Below are 20,526 nucleotides of genomic sequence, written 5' to 3'. Positions count from 1 at the left end.
CATCTTAAGAGGTTTTCATAAAATATATCTAACTCTGTCCAAGCTGTTGAAAATTGCCATGATAGCATCAAAGTATAGTCAAGCATACTGGTTTTGCTAAAATAGTACAGAATATTTTTGGTCTATACCACCAGAAATCCAAATTTCACACCCATTTTTTTTCCATTCATCTAAAATCAATAAAAAAAAAAAAACTTTAACTTACCTCCCGACGCTTCACAGCTGCCGCTGACATCGCTCTCCTGTCCTCCAGCCCCAGTCTTCTTCCAGCTTTTGGTCCCCAAAACATCACACTGTTCTAAGCCATAGCCAGCCGCAGCGATGTCCCAACTCGGTCATTGATAGGCAGAGCAGCAGTGTCATGTAATGGACCCGGCTATCTTCTTGGTGTTCGGGACCTCTACATGACACTGACACTCCTATCATTAGCCTATCATTAGCCAAGGTGGGACATCACTGTGGCTGACAATTAGCACAGTGTGACGTGTTGGGCACCAAAAGCTGTAAGAAGACTTGGGTCTGAGGATGGGAAAGAGATATCTGCAGTATTGAGAGAGCGGCAGAAGGTTAGTTTAAGTTTATTAGTTTTATTCCGGCAGACCGAGCATAATGGACAACATTTTTTTTTGCTGGCTTTCTCCTTTAACTTTACCAGGATCACTTACTACACCGTCAGAACCCAGTGTAATAGGTATACATACTATGGACTGTTATGTAGGAGCATGTGATGCAGCCATCTGTAGCAAGGTAGCAACCTTACTGTGCCTTTGCACATAATGACACACTGGTCATCATAAGTGAAGTTGGAAATTATACCTCCACCACCAAAAGTTAGGTAAAGAAGAAAAAAATATATGGCATTTTTCAAAAAGGTTCTGTCACTATTGTGGAAGCTTATTTTTAGAGATGAGCGAATTTTTGAAATATTAGGCCGATTTGCTGAATAAAAAAAAAAATCTATTTGATCTGAATAATTTTTCAGCAAATTTTTATTAGTAATTTATTTTAATAATGTGTTTAATAAAGTGTGTGGGCGTTTCAAATTTTTTTTTACATATATTTAGGTAGTACTACTACTCCCAGCATGGAACAGACTGTTCCCAACATGGAGTATACTCTGCTCCATGCTGGGAGCTATTGTACCGGCATTAATAGAGAGATCGCAGCGAGTGTAGTAGTTCAAGCACTAATGTAGCCTCCCCAGCCGCTGGCAATAACAGAGAAAATATGAACTTTAGCGATCCAAAAAGTGATGAAGATACCTTTTTTAATTACATTTCGTAGCTTACGATTTAAAAATATACATTAAATATGATACAGCAGTGATGGAAAAAATTGTATTTAACAAAATGTATCTTTAAATTTTTATAAATTTTTAAACAGGGATCAATTTATGTTGGCGGGCAGGGCACAAAAAATTTAGCCGACAATAATAAAAATGTAATGTGTGTGTGTGTGTGTTTCACTTTTTTTTTCCTTTAAATTTTTTAGGTAGTACTACTACTCCCAGCATGGAACACACTGTTCCATGATGGAAGAAGTAGTACCTGCACTACTATCGCCCGTGTCACTTCTGACAATAGTTGCGATTCTCCTGTTTAACCCCTTAACGATCACGGACGTAAATGTACGTCCTGGTTTGGTGGGACTTCCCGCACCAGGACGTACATTTACGTCCTGTGTATGACCGCGAGCATCGGAAGGGTGCTCGCGTCATACACGGCAGGTTGCAGCTGCTAGCAGCAGCCGGGGATTGCTATAGATAGTCCCCTATGGGGACATAAAAAGTGTAAAAAAAAAGTTGAAAATTTTGCGTAAATGTCCGAAATATCAAAATATAATGTCAATGATCCCGTACGGTGAATGGCGAATTAATTGGTGATTTGCGGCGATCGCAGGACCCCACCAGGCATTGTCAGGGGATGCCTTTTGAATGATTTCAGCAGGCATCCCGCTCCGGTCCCTGCCCGGTGAGCGGCAGGGAGCGGAGAAACGCAGGGCGTACCTGTACATCCTGAGTCCTCAAGGACTCGGAAATGGGGACGTATGTTTATGCCCTGCGTCCTTAAGGGGTTAAATTAAAGGAATTTTTATTTAATGTGCTGCAGGGGATATAAAGTTAGTGTTGTTCATAATAAAGTGTTTATAGCTGTGTCTGATGGCTGGTCTCACAATTCTTTTGTGATCTTTGCCCTGGATATTCTTTTTTTTTTTTAGCAGCATACACAATGAGTGTTGTCTCGGGCCTTTCCTTGGTTGTAGTGCGGCCTGAGCAAATGCATCACTAATAAGGTGTTGAAAGGAAGCATGTCTGAGCTTCAATGGGTGGGAGATAGATCATCCTCCAAAGGGCTGCAGGAAATTGTAGTTTCAACACAGCATGCATGGAATAGAACCTAGCTGTTCTGAAATGAGTGAGTTAGTTTACGTGTGTGAGGAAGATAAGTCACCTCCCACCCTGAAACAAGGGATCCTGGGGATTGTAGTCTTAGGGAGGGCACAGAAACAGGAAATAATGAATTTCCACAGACAAGCCAGCTGCATTATGGGGGACAAAAGACAAGGCCATTTACCACCAATGCAAGTACGGATCCTTGGTAAGAAGGTCTTTTACCGTCTGGCAGGTAATTAGTAAGGTCAACTTATGTTGGATAACCCCTTTAACGGTTAACCAAAAAGTAGAATCTCATATTAAATCTGATCTTATGTGTACAACAGCATCGTTTCCCAGTCACTATATCTGATTTTTTTTGTAATAAGGTAAATTATAAAACTGGCAAAGTTTGAAAATGTTTTAATGTCAATGTCAGATAAAAATCAGGATTCCCAAGCAAGGTAAATCCCTACCCGGTGCTGAGACGAGTCCCTTAAAAAATTGCCCAAGGCATATACTTTATCTTTTTTCTGCATAATGCAGAAGCAAAAATATTTATGTAATTGACAATACATTCTAAATTACAACATACTAGTGTTTCTTATGTCCTAATTCAGAATAAAGTAAGAACATGCTGCAGAACGTGCATCAGCCTCCAGCAAACATTAGAGTATTTAGCTCCTATATATGATAAAGTGTATACAGCTAATAGTAAAATAATTATGGCAGATTCTGAGTATTTCACACTTCAGTAGCCCTTAGGCACCTTATGCCAATGAAATGATTTAGGAAATGAGCCCCTGACTAGCAGAATCTTACAGAAGTGTCTTAAAGTTAATAGTGTCATTCATGCAGGGAACAAGTGACCTCAACCAGCCAGTCAGTACCTTCTAAATTGATTGACTAAATAGAGCTGGGTTTCAGGCGGCAACTGTATAACGATAGAGCATGTTATATAGACAGCTGTGTCTCAGTAAGAGGCTAATAAAGCTGCACTCGGCTAATCATGAAAAGCCCTTTGTTGCCTCAGGTGCATAAACTAGGTCATAGGGTGTTGTTAGAACCATGTAGTTCAGATATAAACAGCACAAATAAGACACAATCTTCCTGGGAAACGAACACCACAGAGTATTTCACGTAAAATCACACCCTACCTGCTTCTGCTTCTTCTGATACCTTTTCTTTCCATATTGTTGTTGGCAAAGGTTGCGATCATTTTCCCGATCTGAGCCATAGTGGTGGCTATATTTATTGTTCTTTTGGGGTTTATTGTTCTTTTGGGGCTTGAAAGACAGCCCATTGCTCAAAATGTCCCGCTTCTTTTTACTAAGAGGGGCCTGCTGCTTGGCTTCACGTTCATCTGGCATTAAGGTTCCATCTTTCTGCAGAAAGAAAACATAAAGCAAGATGAGAAGTGGATATAACTTATAAAAAAAAAAGTTACATTATAGCAATGTAGGTTTTTGTGATGCCCACCAATCAGATGACTGATATACTTTTATGTAGTGCATCAAATATTTAGTAGTGTTTCTACATCATAATTTAATAGATTTATTATACTGCATATCTTAGAATTTCTAGATCATAGCATGAGAGCAAGTTAAAAGATACATTGTAGTAGGGGGCCTGGATATATATTGGGACAAAAGCTTAAAGGGGTACTCTGTTGCTAGACATCTTATCCCCTATCCAAAGGATAGGGGATAAATGTCTGATTGCGGGGAGTCCCAGCGGCTGTCAGGCCCCCTCCAGTAGACATAAATGAAGGGGGTATGAGGTGACATGATGACCACAGCCACCCAAACCCAGCATTCTGAACATAATGTTCAGAACGCCGGGTGCTTGCACGGAGATTGCGGGGGTTCCATGGCTGGACCCCAGCGATCAGACATCTGTCTAGCGATGGAGAACCCCTTTAAGATTATGTATTTTATCCAGACATCTCTCTAAGACGTAAGGTTGGCAGTGTTGTTAAGGGGATCTTAGGGGAAGGAGACATTATGCTATAGCCCATACAAATTTAGGCAAAAAAACTTATACAGTAACATAAAAAAAAAAAATCTAAAGGATATTAAATACATTTTCTTTGCTGAAATACAGTTTTTTTTATTGTAATTGCTGACACCATACATCTCTAAAGTTTTGGTCTTGCACTTTATTTAAGATATAACTCATGTTAAATATTTGCATTAGAGCGCTCGATCTGTCTTCATTCTTAAAATGTTTTTAAAAAAGAATGACATAAAGACCCGAGCTGCTAAATGTTTAAAAGCCAAGAATTGCTGAAACAGTTTTCCACACGTTTTACAAACTTTAATCTCTAGGGCCCTTCAGTGTCAAAACCTCTTTCGGCTGACATTCTAGATAGTATTGTACACTAAACAATAACATGCTGATATACTACATAGACCTTGCCTTGAAAATCAAACAGCTAAAATGCTTGGAGCATAATTGGATGAATGCATTAGACACTCTGGTTCCGGGCAGAAAGCAGATTTGGGAACTAAACCAAGAGGCTTGAGAAACAGGAATTGAAAGGGGTTGTCAGATCAGATCAGTGGGGCTGGCGGTAACATGTAATTTGGAGAATGCTTCGACAAGGAAATAGTTTTCAAACAGATCCACACATAGGGAAAAAAGGTTCCATTATCGCTCTTCATATGAATATTTAACAATATGTTCCTTTTTATTAATCTACAGCAACCCCAAGACTAATAAATGGCCATTATAATTGCAAATAAGAAAGAAAAGCTCAGTGCATGCTTTGGAGAAAAGACGAATTACCATTTGTTACAGCTAGTACAGAACATCATAAAAACGTAAACAATTGTATTTAGTCCCAGGCAAGATGGCATGTGTTCTATCTTGGTAGCCAAAACTCATGCAATATTGAAGCTTACTAGACAGCTCAAGCTAAATAAATCCACACATTAAATGAAATTGATAATCTGAGCTATTCCTTAAATTAAAAGCTCGAACATAGAAACAAATGATCCAGTCCAGAGATCATGTACCAACCAGTCTTATCTCTCTGTTTCTCCTAAAAAGGAGATCCAAAGAATCATTCCATGTTTTAGTAAATTTACATAGATATTACTTGCATATTCCTCCTCCTTATGGATCCCTGCTTGGTTGCTGTACAGATCACGCCTAAACTAGTTGGAATTCACATCGGCTATATCCACAAATGAGTCCTTCCTCTTGATCTGAATGTAAATGACAAACACCATAGTGTAGACCACAATAGGATCAATGCAAATACCCCTTTATTTAAACTCCAAATACTCACAAAACTACCATATTGATAGTGAGTTAAAATGTAAAATACTCTGGAAAGCTTGCACACCTTAACCCCTTAAGGACCGGGCCTTTTTCCGGTTTTTGCTCTTTCGTTTTTTCCTCCTTACCTTTAAAAAATCATAATTCTTAAAATTTTTGACCTAAAAATCTGTATTATGGCTTATTTTTTGCACCAACAATTTTACGTTGTAATGATATCAGTCATTTTACACAAAAATCTACGGCGAAATGGGAAAAAAATCATTGTGCGACAAAATTGAAAAAATACAGCCATTTTGTAAATTTGGGGGCTTCCGTTTCTACGTAGTAAATTTTTCGGTATAAATGACACTTTATCTTTATTCTGTATGTCCATATGGTTAAAATGATACCCTGCTTGTATAGGTTTGATTTTGTATTACTTCAGAAAAAAATCATAACTACATGCAGGAAAATGTATACGTTTAAAATTGTCATATTCTGACCCCTATAACTTTTTTATTTTTCAGTGTTCAGGGTGCTGTGAGGGTTCATTTTTTGCGCCGTGATCTGAAGTTTTTGTCGGTACCATTTTTGCATTGATCTGACTTTTTGATCGCTTTTTATTCATCTTTTCATGATATAAAAAGTGACCAAAAATACGCTATTTTGGACTTTGGAATATTTTTGCGCGTACGCCATTGACAGTGCGGTTTAATTAGCGGTATATTTTTTTAATTCGGACATTTCCACACGCGGTGATATCACATGTTTATTTTTGTTTTTATTTACACTGGTTTTTTTATTATTGGAAATGCCGGGTAAATCAAACTTTTATTAGGGGAAGGGATAATTCAAAGGGTTAATGATTTTTTTACACTTTTCTTTTGCAATATTATAGCCCCCATAGGGGGCTATAACATTGCATTTACTGATCTTTAACAGTGTTCAATGCATCTCCATAGGGATTCAATGATCAGTGTTTTCGGCGATTGATTGCTCAAGCCTGGATCTCAGACTTGAAGAATTCAATCAGCGATCGGACTGCAGGAAGGAAGGTAAAAGACCTTCCTCCTGTAGTACAGCTGTTCGGGATGCCGCGATTATACCGCGGCGACCCCGAACAGCTCCCTGAGCTAACCGGCACTTTTTACTTTCCCTTTTAGCCGAGTGGCTCAGCTTTGAGCGCGTGGCTAAAGGGTTAATAGCGCGCTGCACTGCGATCGGTGCCGCGCGCTATTAGCGGCGGGTCCCGGCTTCACTATGACGCCAAGCCCGCCGTGATACGATGCGGGGTCACCGTGGGACCCCACGTTATATCACGGGAGCGGGTCCAAGGACGTAATCATAGGTCCTTAGTCCGTAAGAGGTTAAATCCGACCCAATGTTTCAACTTCTTCAGGGATAACAGAAAGGTAAGTCAAGCTAAATAAAGTTAAACCAGTAAAATTCTTCAAAAACTTACAAGAATTCACACTGTTAAAGGGGTACTCCACTGGATTTTTTTTTAATAAACTGATGCCAGAAAGTTAAACAGATTTGTAAATGACTTCTATTTAAGTTATGTTAACCCTTCCAGTACTTATCAGCTGCTGTATGTTTCAGAATTTCCTTTCTGGCCGACCACAGTGCTCTCTGCTGAGACCTCTGTCCATTTTAGGAACTGTCCAGAGTAGGAGCAAATCCCCATAGAAAACCTCTCCTGCTCCTGACAGTTCGTAATATGGATAGAGGTGTCAACAGAGAGCATTGTGGTCAGACAGAAAGGAAATTCAAAAGAAATTCAAAAAGAAAAGAACTTCCTGTGGAGCATACAGCAGCTGATAAGTACTGAAAGGGTTAAAAATTTTAAATAGAAGTAATTTACAAATCTGTTTAACTTTCTGGCACCAGTTGATTTAAAAAAAAAAAAAAAAAAAAGGTTTTCCAGGGGAGTACCCTTTTAAAGCCCAGGAATCTGAAGAGTGTGCAACTTTGAAATATATACCCTGTTTCAATTATTTTACAATCGGTCACAGGGCTCTCGTTATAGTGTAAAAGTGTTGAAAATTTTACTCCATCCTGATTCCTGATTCATTATGATGAATGAAATGTAACCATTTGCCAGCACAATATGCCATAGTAAGAATCTTAACAGTCAATGGTCGATTGTGGTCTGGGTGCCCCATTCTCTTTTGGGTAGGATGGACATTAAAAAAAGAACTCTCAAATAATTCTAGCCCAATAGTGTATAAATAGTACCACCATACCGTGCTAAATAAGTAACTGTCAATAAGTGCCAGTATCATACAGTGCCATGCTTTTATAATAAGTAGTGCAAATGTTTCACTTAATATAGTTATTTTAATATGGTTCTTTATAGTTGATAAGTGATTCCAAGGATAGGCTTCAAATTTTAGATTGATAAAGGTGCGGTTCTCAGCTTCACTTCAGACAATTAAAGAACCCATAGTGTTACTGCTTTTTACTCTTAGCAGTGTCTGAGTCTAATTTACAGTTCACCTCAGCTTTGTTCTATTCAAATCAATGGGACTCTGCTGCAATACCAGGCACTACTATTACTAAAAATACAAAGCCGTTCCCGGTGAAGAAGATTGACTTGGACCCCTCCAATCTAAAAATAATGGCATATCCAGAGGATGATAAAGGCTTCCAAGTGGTGGGGGCTCGAAGGCAATTGCCCCATGTGCTAATGTTATAATCTGCTCCCGTTAATAGCTATATTATTTTACACATACAATGTTCATTGCACATATATAGGTATAAACTGAAAGGCTAAAATAATTTACTCTACTATATTATTATATTACAAATTTACTATTTCTGGTATTTTAATAACATACTTGGAATGTCACCAAGGACCACAATTCGTAGCTCAGGAAACAAACCTGCTTCTCAAAGATATCCATGTCTTACACCCCAGCCTTGCTTATTCATTTCTGGACTCTTTTATGAATAGGCTTGGTTTTTGAGCACACTATCTGTACATGCAGTAAATAAGTGATTGTTGACTTCTAGGTTGATTCAGACATTCTCCATTGTGCTGGGATGCGCATGCAATCTGTTTTCATTTTAAAGCTTTAAATAAGCTCATGTGCACAGGGATACTTAATGTTTTGTTCTCTTGGAGTGAAGCATCGAGCTGTCTAGAGGGCTATGGTTAATGGTTACATTTATTTAACAGCATGTACTCATTCCAAAAGTAAAATCAATAAGGACATGATAAGGGAACAATAAGAGGATTGCAGACAAGATTTATCGCAAAATTACACAGAATTAAATCTACCCTAATACCATCTGAAACAGTGTCAATATTGCTTCAGTTTCCTTCTTACATCTGTACTCTACAATTAAATAGGCTGCTGCTGAACAGATAAACATCGGAAGGCCATAGAATTGTCAGATAGAGAACAAACATATTCTCGTTGTGTTCCTCACATTTGTATTTTGCTTTTCAAATGTGAAATTTGGACCCCAGAGAAAATAAACCTGAAAGTGAATCTCCACCTTTTAAAACCAGACCATTTCCAGGTCCATCATTCTGCACTGAATAAATGTTAATACCTTTATGGCAGTCAGAGTTCCATCTTCCTTGCATAGATAGAAACTTAAAGGGGTACTCTGCCCCTAGACATCTTATCCCCTATACAATGATAGGGGATAAGATGTCTGATCCCAGGGGTCCCACCGCTGGGGACCCCCATGATCTCCCTGCTGCACCCGGCCTTCATTTAGAGCGTCGGCTGCAGTGCCGGGGGCTTGTGACGTCACGGCCACGCTCCCTCAATGCAAGTCTATGGGAGGGGGCATGATGGACGTTATGCCCCCTCCCATAAACTTGCATTGATGGGCGTGGTCATGACATCACAAATGGGGCATGGTTGTGACGTCACGAGCTTCCACCCTACATCGACAGTCATCTGGCATGGAGCAAAGTTTGCTCTGTGCGCTGGATGTCTGGGGGTCTCCAGCGGCGGGACCCCCGCGATCAGACATCTTTTTCCCTTATACTTTGGACAGGGCTAAGATGTCTAGGGGCAGAGTACCCCTTTAAAAGATAAAGTTCTGTCTGCTTTAAAGCCCTACTAGACAAGCTTACGAGCTTACTACGTTTCTATATATTGAACTCAATGATAACACAATATGCAGTGAGCTCTTAAGCTCCACCTAGTGGTGGGTTTAGGCAGCCAGAATGGTAAAAATTGATCTCCGACTATTAAAGATTTCGAAAAAAAAATTACCAGCAAGGAATTTTGGACCAAGTAGGATTTAAAACTATTTGTTTAATAGTGAACATTCACTGTATGTTTTAGCACAAGGGAGGCTCTATGGATCCAGTAGGAAACCAAGCTATGATTTGTTTGCTTATGTAGCATCATATAAAATTGTTCTTGGGCAGAACATTCTGTGTCTCCTCTGTGCATAAAATATTGCACGTCTGAGCAGCGGGGCAGTGGCACACATTCCGAGTCCAGTGAGATGCTACCGCTCAGCAAATCTATTCACATCAAGCCAGGATAAAGCAATAAAGCAATGTGAGAGCAACAGGGTAATAACTCTCTTTGGTCCTGAGATAGCACTGGCTATATATACAGTACATTTAATGGTTAGACCTGTGTAAGGGTACGTTCACACGTACGCAGATTTGATGCACAGGATTTGATGCACAGGATTTTCTACTGCAGATTTCAATGTAAACTAAATGACTGAGCACAGCTTCTAATCGGAAGTTACAAATCCAGCGCATCAAATCTGCACAGGATCCTGTATGTGTGAACGTACCCTTACTAAGATTTCTACATCTCTTAATAGAACATAAGTTAAAGTCAAAAGTTTTGAGTGTTTAGACCCTAACATCTCTCTGGATATTGCCAGCAGTAGTGCGCAGTAGCTTCACTTCACTCCCTAGGTGGCCATAATCTCTGCATAGCAGCACTTTAAGTCTAGGGAGTCCTTTCAGAGCAGCTACCAACACGCGTCTCCCTATGATTTCTAGAAACACTTAGACTCCAAACAATCAAAACTCAGAGCTATGAAGACTATAGAAATGTATTAAGATATAAATCGGTACATAATTTTAGTTGTATTAAGTTTTTTAAATAGGAACATTTACTCGAAGGCCACCATAGATGGGCAGATAGCTTATTGACAACTACAGTGTTACCTAGAAAAACATTTTTGGGCTATATCTGCCTTTTATTGGATCATTTTAATTTGTGGTCATCTCACTGAGATGTTATGACTTATGATGCTTTTCTTTGTTTGGAGTGTATGGCCAAATGCTCGCCATATGATTATACAGTGAGGATCAAAAGTTTTGACACCCCAGGTAAAAATTTGTATTAAAGTGCATAAAGAAGCCAAGGAAAGATTGTAAATTCTCCAAAAGGCATCAAATTACAGATTAGACATTCTTATAATATGTCAACAAAAGTTAGATTTTATTTCCATCATTTACACTTTCAAAATAACAGAAAACTAAAAAATGGTGTCTGCAAAAGTTTGGGCACCCTGCAGAGTTAATATCTTGTACTTCCCCCTTTGGCAAGTATCACAACTTATAAACGCTTTTTGTAGCCAGCCAAGAGTCTTTCAATTCTTGTTTGAGGTATCTTTTCCCATTCTTCTTTACAAAAGTCTTCAGTTCTTTGAGATTTCTGGGTTGTCTGTCACGCACTGCTCTTTCAAGGTCTATCCATTGATTTACAATTATGTTGAGGTCAGGAGATTGTGAAGGCCATGGCAAAACCTTCAGTTTACACCTCTTGATGTAATCCCCCTTGGATTTCGAGGTGTGTTTAGGATCATTATCCATTTGTAGAAGCCATCCTCCCTTTAACGTCAGCTTTTTCACAGATGGCATCAAGCTAGCATCCAAAATTTTATTGAATCCATTTTTCCTTCTACTCGTGAGATGTTCCATGTGCCACTGGCTGCAATACAACCCCAAAGCATGATTGATCCACCCCATGCTTAACAGCTGGACACAGGTTCTTTTTATTAAATTCTGTTCCCCTTCTTCCCCAAACGTACCTTTGCTCATTCCGGCCAAAAAGTTCAATTTTAACCTCTTCGGTCCATAGAACTTGTTTCCAAAATGCATCAGGCTTGTCTATATGTTCATTTGCAAAGTTCAAACGCTGATTTTTGTGGTGAGGACGTAGAAGAGGTTTTCTTCTGATGACTCTTCTACGAAGACCATATTTGTACAAGTATCTCTTTATAGTGGAATAGTGTACCACAACTCCAGTGTCTTTCTGGAGGGATTGTGCAGTCAAACGTGGGTTTTGAATTGTTTTTCTCACAATCCTGCGAGCTGTTCTGTAATCTCATGCACTAATATTCACTTCACAAATCACTATTAAACAGTTTTGAGTAAGCGGAAACAAATTTAGGTAAACCATACATACACCATGTCTTAGATAGGCAACTCTAACAATCCATTTTATTCAGTTTTTATGCTTTGTGCACCTGAGGGTGTAAGACATATTTCATCCGTCACACAGATAATCTCAGCATGCTGTTTACTTGCTCTAGGGGAAGAATAGGCTTCTTAACCCTGTGCTACAAGACTATCAAAAGACAAGTGCGGGAAAGACCATACTTGAAATTCCTTTGGTTTCATCTAGTTAAATTGTATCAAGCCAAAACATTGCATCCACATTGCATAAATGGAATCAACATTTCCTTGTAAATGGATACACTCTATGTTTGGTTTCTTTGATCTAAATTAAATATGGCATCTCTTTTGTTGAGAGAGTTTACAATGAGTTAGAAATTTTCAGTTGCACTGGCCAAGGATATAAGGTTTACAATGCCCTCTTGAATAGCACTTTATATCCTTAGCAGTCTTCATAGTGTAGCGTTAAGCAAAATGGCATGACATATGATAGTACAGAGGCAAAAAACTATTATGCTTTTAGGATTAAAAATATGAATGGCAAAGAGGAAAGTATGGTATTTAACAAATAATTGTTTTTTTCTTTTTGTTTCATGCAGTACTCAAGCATAGATTTTAAGAGGACCTTAATATTTTATGTACACCAAGAATCATGCAAAATTGCTCATATTATGCCTTTGTTCCTATTACAGCACGTTCTGCTATTTTGAGTTATTGTAGGGTCAATGGATGGCAACCAAACAAAAGCCAGGAAAATGAGGATTGTGGTATAGTCACATATTCAGAGTTTTAACCTCAGACTTATATAAGGAATAATGGTGGTTGGTACCATTTAGGGAAAGGTAAAGTCCAGCTCACCTGCCGTGTCTCGTGCACGGATCCACACCCAGACTCTCCGTGTCCAAACAATGAAGAAAAACAAATTGATCCAGCACTTAAAGAACTTGCAGCTTTATTGATATATATTCTTTAAAAACAGGATAGCACAATTCCTCAACTTCAGAAAGTCTGACACATATTGCTGTGTTTCGAGCACATGCGCTCTTTGTCTAAAGATGCATGCGCTCAAAATGCATCAAGATGTGTCATACTTTGTGAAGTTGGGGAGTTGTGCCATGCTGTTTTTAAAGAGGATATATCAATATAGCTTCAAGTTCTTTAAGTGCTGGATCAATTTGTTTTTCTTTATTGGTTGGTACCATTGCCTTTGAGTGTTAAGTTCCTAAATTTGAATACATCAAAAGACAACCATCTGCAAGGATTTTGGTATGTTCACCGAGTGTTTGCGGGGGCCTCCTCTTAGTACTATGGTGTTCTCCCAATGTGGCAAATACATACTGGGTCTTTACTGGGTACTTCAGTTTACGCCCATGCTCCAAAAACATGCTGGTAGGTTCAAGTGGAATTTATGTTCCAGTCTCAGTAGAGACTGAAACCAATGTGAACAATGACAATTTAAAGCACTGAGGAATTTTTTCAGATTATATATATTGATAAAGTAATAATCTAAAGTTCATTATTTAGGTGAATGGAAAGTAGTCCTCTAAGTGAGATTCCTCTAATACATAGTACCATATAGACCTACAATGTACCATTATGTCATATCAGTAAATACAGACTGCAGTAATATCAAGTCACTGGAACCCTGGGAGAAGAGACGGTACCATGGGAAAAAGGCTACAGTGGGGTTGGCCGGGGACTAGTCTGTGGGAGTGTGACCAGGCTCCCAGAGATAGGCACAGCAGCAAAATAATAGAGTGGTGGGGAGTGTCTCTGCTAAGGAGACGACCGGGAGTGGGCTTACAGTTATTGAGAGCACTCTCTGCTGGCTCAGAAGCAGTTTACACCGCTACATGGCTCAGATCATCCTGCTGAGTATCAGTGCAAGCAGTGGTGTATTGTGAGAGCATTTATGTTGCCCCCCCCCTCCCTCCCCCTTAAACTGCAGCCCTAGGCCTGAGCCTTGTTGGTAAATATGCCACTGGGTCTGAGATAACGGCTTAATATAATAGACAGATATACGGTAGCTAAAGAAACAAAATTGTCTGCATTAAGCATATCTCATTTAAGGTATTTAACCCCTATCAGCTGCTCTGCATTCACCTCTGGTCGGGATTTAAATAGATTGGTATTATAGTCATGGATCAACATAATAGATTACTTCATGAAAGCGACACAAATCTCTAGATACCAGAGAGTGTGATTGTCAATGAAGCTGCATGTAACCTAGAGATGAATGCCTTTTATTACTGAACCAAAGATTAAGTATCTGTCACTCTGAGTCATTTCACATAAAGTGAAAAGCCACTAGAATATCATTATTGAAGCTGTTAAATGGCACTAACATAATTTGATATCTCAGGCTAATTCAAATGCACAATGCAGCAGATCTCCAATATATAATAACTGACTGTCTCACATGTTCATTATTAGAAGCTTTCTGCACCAGTAGTGCTAGTCACTTCTACTAATGTCTCATTCTTGCTGCGTTTGGATTATTTTGGTTGTCCAGTTACCAAAGTCTGTAGTTTTTGCATAATGGAAAATTACCTATTTGGGACACTGTGTAATATTTATTGACCTTAGATATCCTGTTGACTCTCCTGTCCTTGCCTGTTCTGAAGAGGACCTCTAAGCCACTCGAAGAGTCTCTACCAAGGCTTACTATAACATATTACTGCTTCTCAGCATTGCAAGCCAAGATTCTTCGTTAAGATATTCTAAGCAGGCAAATAAATCCCCCTGGCAATAATTTATCCCTAAAGGCAAGTTCAACACAGTGTCACTTTAAAGGGACTGTCGAGTTTTTGGAGCTGTGACCTGAAGACATAAACCGGGATTTAGGTGGATATATAAGCCTAATTATCAACACAACAGTCACCCAATGTATCTCACCATTTACACCACACATTTGCATATAATGAAAGGCAAATGTTGTAAGCTTAAGGGTTTATACACACAAAACACTTATAATCCTACAATAAGGTAGACATACGCCATACATAAAAAGCATAGAAGTCACACATACACACTTTATAAAAAAAAATTGCAAAATTGTGTGGTAGGGAATTAACAAACAAAAGCACAGGTCAACAATAAAGTGTACCAAAAGTTTAATTAAGGTAAAATGCCAGACATAACACAGTATTTAAATATAATGGCAAGTGACAATGAAACAAATCAAAGTAGATAATGTATAAAATGCAATGACCTAGAGTATATACAGTATATATCAATGTGGATAACATGCTAGAATATTGTACAAATATGAGAAACCCCAGCTTGTATGAATTCATAATGGCAGTCAGATATTCTATAAATTAAAGTCGGACCGCTACTTGATCCTTGAGATTGACATACAGATGTAGCCAAGTTATCTTGATAAGGTTACCCTGACATAACAGTGTGTTGTGTTGGGATATCCTGATGCACCAGGCATCAAGATAAAGCCAGCAATAGGCAAGTAATGTTGAACCTTGCTTTCTGCATCAAGTTAGGATAACTTACAGTATCTCAACTTCAAGAGTGCAGTAAAATCTCTAAATGAGCTGAGGAACAATATGAGGCTGGCGACATCTGTACCTTGTTTGCTACTATTGTGCTCCTGTAGCAGCACATGTGATGTGAAACTTTTCTTAGCCAACCCAAGTCAAATAGTAGTTATACAATAACTAAGTAATTAGGATACCTAATACTATGACCCATTGCAAGACATAAGTAATAGCTTAATTTGTTTTATTGAAAACAATCCAAAATAGCCAAATGCATTGTTGGAACTACTTTTATGCTGGTAGAAACAAACCCAATATCGGCAAAGCTCAATACGGGTACAGTCCATGCAGCAGATTGCTCTGCACTGATGCCACCTTCTCAGTTGTGCTCAACTCCATAAACTAGCAATTTGTCCATAACATTTACAGAGAAGTTGAAAAAATGTCATTCTCCAATTAAATAGATTTGGCCATATTTCCAATGCAAGCAGCGGGGGGAATAAAAACATTGCAGGTGCATTCAATAGAAAGCGAACACTGTTTTGCATTGTGCAATTCTTTCAAGTCCCAATGGAATAAGCGCACAACAAATAAGGGCATTAACTCTCTACTGAATGCCCCTGCTATTTTTGTTTGTCCCCCAGCTTGGATTGGAAATATAGCCACATCTTTTTCATTTTATTTTCAAAGCTGTTTCTTAGTTCTGTTTTCTGGTTAATCTTTGCTTGACTTCCTGACTTCGCTTCTGCTGGTTTTGAACCTTCCCAGACCTTGGCATACACCTTCGAGTGTCTATCTCTTGCCTTGGTGTTGCCGTGTGAATTCCTATGTCTTTATGTCAATTGTTTCTTACGGTGACTATTATGTCCTATCCTTTTAGAATGGTCCAAGCCTCCAAAAAAGGTAAGAGTGAAGTAGAATTCCTTAGGATTAGGATTGCTGGTGAAACCTATGCTTATCAATTGTGAGAATTTTTCTGCACAGCCTTGAAGTAAAGCTCTGTTGCATTGAAGTGAAAAACCTTACAATTCATACAGCTATTTGACCATGACACTGTCAGATGGAGTACTTTTCATTCAAGCATTAGTGCCCCAATAATCAACAATTTACATCATTTCCTAGTTATATGCCTTTACTTGCTATAAAAAGACCCCTTTAAGTAATTAACCATTTTGCCGCCAGACTCTCTAAGGTATTGAAGGAAAAATTTCTAGAATTGCACAACTACTCAAAAGAAGTGTACTTTGTTGCACCAAGATCTTAAGACTCATAATTAAAGGGGTACTCTGGCCCTAAGACATCTTAGCCCTATCCCCTATCCTGCAATCTCTCATGCAGCACCCAACCTGTGTCTGCTGCACCGAGCGATGATCGCTTTGTGTCTGGAGGGTCACGACTACGGGGCTGGAGTATAGTGATGTCACGACTCCGCCCCCTTGTGGCATCACGCTCTGCCCCCTCAATGCAAGTCTATGGGAGGGGGCAGACACAGACATCTTATCCCCTATCCTTTGGATAGGAGATAAGATGTCTCCAGATATGTAAGCTTAATGATTTTGATTGGGAGAAACCTTGCTGACAGTGAACTGTTTTAATGGGGGAAAGTGGCCCTTTGCCATTTGTGTGAAGCACTACATAGTGCCACAAAACAGAGGATCCATCTCTAATAACGCTACATGCTATGAATGATACAAAAGGAGTTGTGGAAATAGGAAGTATTCCTAGTGCACAAATCATATGAGTAAAAAAAACGAATTCAATTTGCTAAATTCATGCATAAAATTGTAAATTCATGATTTGCATTCAACATCATTCAGTACTTTTGTTTCAGTAAGGTCTATTTTTTATTAACCCAGAAGGGGCAAGTACATCGATTTTGGCATGCTTGATTCAAGTTGCCAGAAGGCTACAGTAGTTATTAAAGTTTATTGTGTAAAATATAAAACGAACATGCAACATTGTCCCTTCAATTTCTTGGATTAGATATTGTAATTAAAGAAAAAAAGCAAATCATAAGAGAATAACCCCAGGGAACTATTACTTTAAATACAAGAGAAACATAACCACATTGTAAGAACACTAAAGATAAAGTACAAACTTAGATAAGTAAAATTTACCAGAGCTGATAATCTTTCACTAGTAAATCTGTCTTCCAAGAGATTCTCATAACTGTATATAAAATAGTTTTTAATGGGGCCTTGCCTGAACTTCTGTGTGTAATACTATTGAGAAATACTGTACAGTGCCCCCCCCCCCCCGACCTACGATGGCCCCGACATACGATCATTTCAACATACGATGGACTCTCAGAGGCCATCGCATGTTGAGGGCAGCATCAACATATGATGCTTTTGTATGTCGGGGCCATCGCATAAACGGCTATCCGGCAGCACAGACTGCTTCAGCTGCCCCCGGATAGCCGTTTACAGTGCCCGCGTGGTCCGCTGACGATCACTTACCTGTCCTCGGGGCTCCGGCGCGTACTCCTCGTCCCTGCATTGTCGGTGCTCTCCATCGTCGTCATCACGTCGCTGCGCACGCCGTCCCATCATCCAATAGGAGCGGCGTGCATAGCGACATGATGGCGGTGACGGAGAGCGACGATGCCGGGGAAGCAGAGGCCTTGCCGGAGCGTCGGGGACACCCCGGGGACACGGCGATAGCGATGGGGGGGCGACATCCAGGGCAGCGGAGACAAGCGGTGACGGTCCAGAGCGGCGGGGACATGTGAGTACAACCTCCAATACCAGTGGTCTTCAACCAGCGGACCTCCAGATGTTGCAAAACTACAACTCCCAGCATGCCCAGACAGCCGTTGGCTGTCCAGGCATGCTGGGTGTTGTAGTATTGCAACATCTGGAGGTCCGCAGGTTGTAGACCACTGTCCTATACTTTACATTGCATGGATCCCTCAACATACGATGGTTTCAACAAACGATGGTCCATTTGGAACGGATTACCATCATATGTTGAGGGACCACTGTACACGGTTTCTATACCTTACCCAAACTGGATTATCACATTAAACAATTTAATTTTTTAAATGTGTATTTTAGACTAAAATTTTTTTAAATGAACTGGTGCCAAAAATTACTACAGATTTGTTAGTAACCTCTTCAAACAATGCATACTGTTCAGCTAATGTATTCCCTGGAGGAATTGATGTAGTTATTTCCAAGTGTTCCCTGCTGCCCCCTATGTAAGTGTTAGGAATTGTCCAGAGCAGAAGCAAACGGCCAGAGCAAACTTCTCCTGTATAGGACAAAGGTGGCAGCAGGAAGCTCCGTGTTGGAATGGAAAGAACTATCTGTATTACAAGTTAAAAAAAACTGAGACTATAAATAAAGTGATTTTTATGTCAAGCACTTTACTTGATACTAGAAAATAGACCAAGTAATATAAAGCATGACTGGGGAAGATGGTGCTCATACTAAGTATTAAAGGGGTATTCCAGGAAAAAAAACTTTTTTATACATATCAACTGGCTCCAGAAAGTTAAACAGATTTGTAAATTACAACAAGGAGAAGGAAATAATGTCCGCACTCACCATGCCGTAGAAAATAGATATGCTTTATTGACGTCTTCAAAGTTCCGTGTAGAAGCAATATCAAAAAACACCCGGGTGCAGGGAGGGGGAGCTGCTCCTGGCAAGGAGACTAGGAGCGGCTGTCAGGAACAACAGCACCGGTTCGCGTTATCCACGCTTCTTCCGGTTAGAAGAAGAACCGAAAGAAGCGTGGATAACGCAAACCGGTGCTGTTGTTCCTGACAGCCGCTCCTAGTCTCCTTGCCAGGAGCAGCTCCCCCTCCCTGCACCCGGGTGTTTTTTGATATTGCTTCTACACGGAACTTTGAAGACGTCAATAAAGCATATCTATTTTCTACGGCATGGTGAGTGCGAACATTATTTCCTTCTCCTTGTTGCGATATTATCAGGACTGCTACCTGTGTATGTCCAGCACCTTATCCAGCCACACCCGGGAGCACTGATTGGATGTTTGCATAGTGGTTATTCAGCAGTGCCCACCCATTTCTTTCTTACAACTATTTGTTAGATTTGTAAGTTACTTCTATTAAAAAATCTTAATCCTTTCAGTACTTATGAGCTTCTGAAGTTAAGGTTGTTCTTTTATGTCTAAGTCCTCTCTGATGACACCTGTCTCGGGAAACGCCCAGTTTCAAAGCAAATTCCCATAGCAAACCTCTTCTAAACTGGGCGTTTCCCGAGACAGGGGTCATCAGAGAGCACTTAGACAAAAAAGAACAACCTTAACTTCAGAAGCTCATAAGTACTGAAAGGATTAATATTTTTTTAATAGAAGTAATTTACAAATCTGTTTAACTTTCTGGAGCCAGTTGATATATATAAAAAAGTTTTTTCCTGGAATACCCCTTTAACTCACTCGCTGACTGTCAAAGTATCTATGATGTTTCTGGAACATAAGGTATTTCCACAGTTATATTTCCTTACTTGTGGCTGTTACATCAAAAGTGAGAAGCATTTACAGATGAAGCAGAGGGAAACATGTATTGAAGATAAGATTCCGATTCAGCAGAAATGACAGAATGGGACATTAGCTATAATGGCCTCTAGATATTACAGTGCAGATATAATCAACTTGTTTTACTGTCTGATCCAAAGCTAATAAGCCTCCATAGAGGGCATTGAATGAGCTTCCCTGCAGCTATACTCCTCTCCTGGATCCATCACCCTACAGTCAATAGTATTTAGTACCTGTCATTGTGCAATAGCTTGCTTTTCCTGTAGACATTGCTGCACACATTTAAATGTTTGATGCTGAATAAATCCAAATACAAGGGGGGGGGGGGGGAGATTTATCAAAATCTGTTAAGAGGAAAAGTTGTTGAGTTGCCCATAGCAACCAATCAGATCACTTCTTTCATTTTTGTAAAGGCCTGTGAAAAATGAAAGAAGCGATCTGATTGGTTGCTATGGGCAACTCAGCAATTTTTTCTCTGGACAGGTTTTGATAAATCTCCC

General features: G+C 39.5%; 1 protein-coding gene across 7 annotated transcripts in view; it reads right to left on the bottom strand.

Annotated features, from left to right (window-relative positions):
• AUTS2 (activator of transcription and developmental regulator AUTS2) overlaps positions 1-20,526 on the bottom strand; it is a 1,469,010-nt gene that overhangs the window by 1,133,429 nt on the left and 315,055 nt on the right. For 6 of the 7 annotated variants that reach the window (XM_056556468.1, XM_056556464.1, XM_056556466.1 and 3 more), the window contains exon 2: positions 3,529-3,756. In XM_056556468.1, the coding sequence (XP_056412443.1) occupies positions 3,529-3,756 (228 nt within the window). Of the gene's footprint in view, positions 1-3,528; positions 3,757-20,259; positions 20,331-20,526 lie in introns of those variants that run through there. The other variant, XM_056556469.1, reaches the window with a different exon arrangement.

This window comes from Hyla sarda, chromosome 2, assembly GCF_029499605.1.
Source record: "Hyla sarda isolate aHylSar1 chromosome 2, aHylSar1.hap1, whole genome shotgun sequence".
In the NCBI taxonomy this organism is placed as follows: domain Eukaryota; kingdom Metazoa; phylum Chordata; class Amphibia; order Anura; family Hylidae; genus Hyla; species Hyla sarda.
Note: the sequence above shows the minus strand (reverse complement) of the source record. Positions and strands in the feature narration are given on the sequence as shown.